At 40.0% G+C, this 4,921-nt stretch overlaps 1 protein-coding gene across 1 annotated transcript in view; it reads right to left on the bottom strand.

Annotated features, from left to right (window-relative positions):
- Window positions 1–1,396: 1,396 nt before the first annotated feature.
- The window catches only part of LOC101566883 (cytochrome P450 2C55-like), a 46,728-nt gene continuing 43,203 nt past the window's right edge, over window positions 1,397–4,921 (bottom strand). Inside the window, exons 7-8 of the mRNA XM_023709029.1 lie at window positions 3,798–4,001; window positions 1,397–1,937 (exon numbers count right to left, since the gene is read on the bottom strand). Coding sequence (XP_023564797.1) covers window positions 1,756–1,937; window positions 3,798–4,001 — 386 coding nt within the window. The 3' untranslated portion in view covers window positions 1,397–1,755. The remainder of the gene's footprint in view (window positions 1,938–3,797; window positions 4,002–4,921) is intronic.

Raw genomic sequence — 4,921 nt, 5'->3', positions numbered from 1 at the left:
CAAGGGCTTCTCTGAGTTCATCAAGCTCATCTGTGGAATTCTGAGTGGCAGCCATCTCATCCATTTAAAGATGTGAAGTCGCAGAGTCCCCAGCCTGGCCCGACAACCTCTGACCAGCACACTCAGGAAACTTCTTCCCAAGAAGCACTTTTAATTTCAGGTATACATGGACATATATAATATATTACATGTGCATATACACCATGTATACAGATATAGGTACATACATATTTATGCATATATATGGGTGTGTTTTCTCTCAATTCATGCCACAATATGGGTTTTCAGGAAGATGATATGGGTAAACTTTAACAGATGATACCTTTAGTGTTTCATACACTTCAAAACTAGAGGATAGGAAAAAAAGATAACCCAGGGCCATCCAAATAGCTCAGTGGAATAAAGTGCCTGAAAGCAGGTGCAGGGGCTGGGGGTTCGATCCTTGGGCCTGCAGTGCTGGTCCTGTCCCCGGGCTGCGCCGAGACAGCAATTGAGACTGGATATGGTGTAGCGCATGTAATTCTAGCTCTTGGGAGACTGTAAACAGGAGAATCACTGCAAGTCTGATCCAATAATGAGACCCTGAACTCCCTGTAGACCCTTCCCTAAAATACAGAAAAATAAATAATAAATAAATAAAAATCCTTTTTAAAAAATGGAAAAAATGGGGTCCGGGGAGATGGCTCAGTGGAATAAGCACTTCCCTGGCAAGCATAAGGCCCTGAGTTCAATCCCCAGTTCCACAAAAAAAAAAAAAAAAAAAAAAAAAGGAAAAAAGGATGAGCAGGAATTGTTATGTATAAGATGTTGGGTTGTCTACATAATAGAAATGGCACAGTTTTAAAGTCACAGCATCAAATTGCCATCACGTTTATGTTGAGTGTAAAACAATGTGATTAAAAAGTAAAAAAACAATAGGTCTATGTCAGGGTTTGCAATAATTTTTTGTTCTTTGGAGAGAGAAAAATAACACTCAGAATACCTTATTAGTAATATCTACACATAAATTAATCCATACTCTGAGTTGAAAACAATGGAGAAAGAATGTCCTAAATCTTTATGTTCCATTGAGATTAACACCAAAGTGGAGGCAGGAGACGTACGAGCTCCTAGTGTTCACCCCCCTATAGCTGACTCCCCCAGTGCTTGTCGAGAGTCACTGCTACTTTTGGAAGCAGTTTCTGTCTTTCAAATACAAATCACCCAGAGCTATAAGAGTTGCTCAGCCTTCAGATTGTCTGCCTTCTTCTTAGGGCTTTACTTTGCAGATCACTATGAAGGCATGATGCATGAGACCCATTTCTTACCTGCATTATGTGCAAAAGAAGGAAAGTCGGAAACACAGCCCAGGAACTAATAATACTTTTTATTCACAGCAGTGAAGAATGGCTCTGAATTGTCATATTAAACCATATGTTTAATAATAAGATCACTTAATAATGAGATTTGATAATAATTAAGTCATTTGTTGTTTAACAATGAGATAATTCCAATAATTTAGCATTAGGTAAGTATTAGCACTTGTAGTATTCAACACAGTTGCTGCAGAGTGTAGAGGATTGTGGTTTTCTTGTGTAGTGACCACAATATTCTCCTCAGTGAGGGTCGGCTGTTCACTGGATTACGAAGGACTGACAAAATGTAAGAGGAGAGCTGAAGGAAGGTGCACATAATGATGGGAAGGAGATGGATTATCTCCTGTTGAGACAAAGCTGCAGGTGACAGCACAAAAGTACCCAGGCATCGTGCCCCTCTTCAGACAGAAATAAAGCGTAGCTTGTACAAAGGTGGTACATGGCCAAATGTATTAGCAATTGGGATGGTTTCAATGTCCTTTGGGTCAACCAAGGATTTCAGATTAAAACTCTGTAAAATGGTTGTCAGGAACAAGAACAGCTCCATACGAGCCAGCCCCTCTCCCACACACATCCGTTTTCCTGGAAAACAACAAACATACAGGATTCCCTCATTGAACATTAGGTTCTGAACTGTAACCAAAAGCAAGGGGCAGTAACTAATTTATGGCTATGTGACAGATGAGGTTGTTGGATAGACAGATACAGAGAAGAACTGCGCACTTGCTTTCTACTTTATAGCTCACAGAATCAGGCACACTTCCTTCACAAATATAATACATATTGACTATTGGCTCTACATCACAATGTCAATACCTATTCGCACATTATAATTCCTATTTTTAACATTTTAGATTGTTTACAAAACTATGTTTCTAAAAAAGAAACCTATTTCTGTCCATAGGGTTGAAGAGAAAAAGATGAACAGAAGCAGTGTTTCTCTAGAATAGCACTGAGCCATAGATTATTTTTCCCTACTGCAACTTCAAAGTCACCCGCCTACATGTATCGCTCTCTCACTTTAAAACTTTAAGTGGCTCTTGTGCATGTCTTCTGATACAAGGTTCAATGACCTAATCTAGACTTCCACATCCTGTTCCCTCTCTATTATTAAATCTCTATTTCCATTTCTCACACTTTCCTTTAAGATCTTGCCATGGCTCTTCTTTAGTCTCAAAACACCATGAAATTTCCAGCTTCATCTCATGCTGTTCAATCTGGCTATGTTCTTCCATATGGATGTATGTCCTATGTCATTTTCTCTTTATAATAATTATAATCCCCTCAGGAATCAGAACCTTACCCTCAGACACATGCATCACCATGATAGCTATTCTGTTATTTGTTGTTGTTGTTTTGGCAAAATCAGTTCCTTAAAAGAAGGTCTCAGTCCTGGACATCTTGATATGTATGGTGCAGACCCAGCATATACATCGAAGCCACAGCAAATAATGAAGGTCACTCTATGTCTAGATTCTCAGCATGTGCAATTTAGGAATGAGATTGAATGTCCAGCCTGCGTGATCACAAGTGTGGGAATACCAGAGCTCTTGGAACCACTGCAGAATGTCCATTCATAGTTCTAATTCTTCAGCTGTTCTGTTTCATTTTTGAAGATTCTGACTTTTGAATCTATACAAGCTGCCCTCGGGCCGGCAAAATGGCTTAGCAGTCTAAAGCACTTGTTTAGGCGAGCTTTGGCAAGCGTGCAGGGATAGCGATTTGATCCCCAGCAACACATGTCATGCCAGCCCTGCCCCTAGGGTGGACTGAGCCAGTCACCTCCCCCCCCCCGAAAAAAAAAACCCTAGCCTCTCCTGTATACAACCTCTCCTAGAAGTACCTTGCCATTTCCTCATTTCTTGATTCCAACCCACTGTGAGGCACTTTCATTGTCCCTTTTCCTGTTAGAATATGTCAGGATATAAAAATCAAAATGCTAACAACTTCCCCTTCTGCCCTCCTCAGCAATTTGCACTCATCCTGTTGGACTAATGATCTCTTTGCTCTTCTCTAACTCATGAGGGAACGCATAGGTGCTGTAGAATTCTTGCATCCACCCATCTCAGTCTGGAAGTGAGGGACACCACAGGGCAGACACCCAAAGGTAGACATAGACACTTTTGCTGTGCAGCTAAGAACAACTAAATGAGTTTCACTTCTAAGACAAACTTCCAATAGCTCAATGATATATCCAGAGGCAGCGTTCATTTGACCTGCACTCTAGCGTCCCCAATTAGGAAGGCTAGGTCACACATTTTGCAAAACCCCACTAATAATGAGGATGTACTATGATCAGGGAAAATGCAAGGGTAATGGGGTTGTGCTCCTCAATAATACACAAAGTGAAAACATACCAGCATGAGAGGAGGCACTATGAAAGTCATAGCTGGTCCTAAAACCTTGTTTTGCCCCCAAAAATACAGATGGAAATCCTATTACCTATTGAGAAAGGCATGAAGTAGTCACTTTTCTTGAAGTTGCCATTCTCATCCAGAAAGTGGCCAGGGTCAAATATCTCTGGATTAGGGAATTCTTGGTCATCATGTAACACAGAAGTCAGTGATGTTATTAAAGCTGTTCCCTGAAAATGAGAGATAAAGAAGTTGAGAGGATAGAAATGTTGGAAGTCATTGAGACCAATCTCTGATTTATGATTGAGGAAGCCCGTATTCAAAGAAAAACAGTAAGCCTTCCAAACAGACAGGCCAAGTAATAGCATAGTCAAGTTTAAAGGCCAAGCTGCCTTTCTTAGCAGTTCAAACACTGAGTACTTGGGAATATGCATCCCAAATTGCCTCTAATTATCATCAACCCAAGAACTGGAGCATATTTCACCTGTTACTCTATTTTATCACTTCAGGGCTTTCACATTTTGTATGTGGATTATGGCTTAAAATGGAGCCCTGCACTCACCCTTGTAAAGACAGTATTTAGAACTCTTTCATTTTGGCCATTTTTAAATGGAAGTTTGGTATATTAACAGATCATTTTGAGAATGATATCAATAAGTACAGTGATACATTGTTTATCACTGAGATGAAACATGTTTCTCTTAATTTAAAAAAATGTGGGGATTCATTACCGCAGATGAATTCTAAAGCACAGCAAACAAAATTAGAAAAGTCACTTCTCAACAGAATAACTGAGGCCATCAACTTTTAGAAAAGCTTCATCCATCAACGTTAAAACTTTAGGCAAATTGGGAAATAGAGTATTTACAATGTCTTAAAGAGCCATTCATTTCTTTTAATTAATTACTTTTTGTAAAACAGAGACCCACTAATGCAGAGGCCTGGAAGACAGCACCTTACCAAGTGCTAACTTAAGCACCGCTAACAATGGCACAAAATGCAACCACGCAGCCTGGGCACAGTCGATACCACGGGGCACGCATGCACTCAGGAGCTGAGTAACCTCGCCAGAACACACCACTGGAATCTAATCTCCAGGAAAACATTCCCATAAAACCATACTAAGGAACATTTTACATGACAGAGGCTTAAACTACTTCAAATGTCTCAGTGTATTAGAAGGACACAAGGGAAAGGAAAAGTTCTTGATTT

Source organism: Octodon degus, unplaced genomic scaffold (assembly GCF_000260255.1).
Source record: "Octodon degus isolate 3935 unplaced genomic scaffold, OctDeg1.0 scaffold00010, whole genome shotgun sequence".
NCBI lineage: Eukaryota > Metazoa > Chordata > Mammalia > Rodentia > Octodontidae > Octodon > Octodon degus.
The sequence above is the reverse complement of the archived record's forward strand: the minus strand, read 5'-3'. Positions and strand labels throughout refer to the sequence as shown.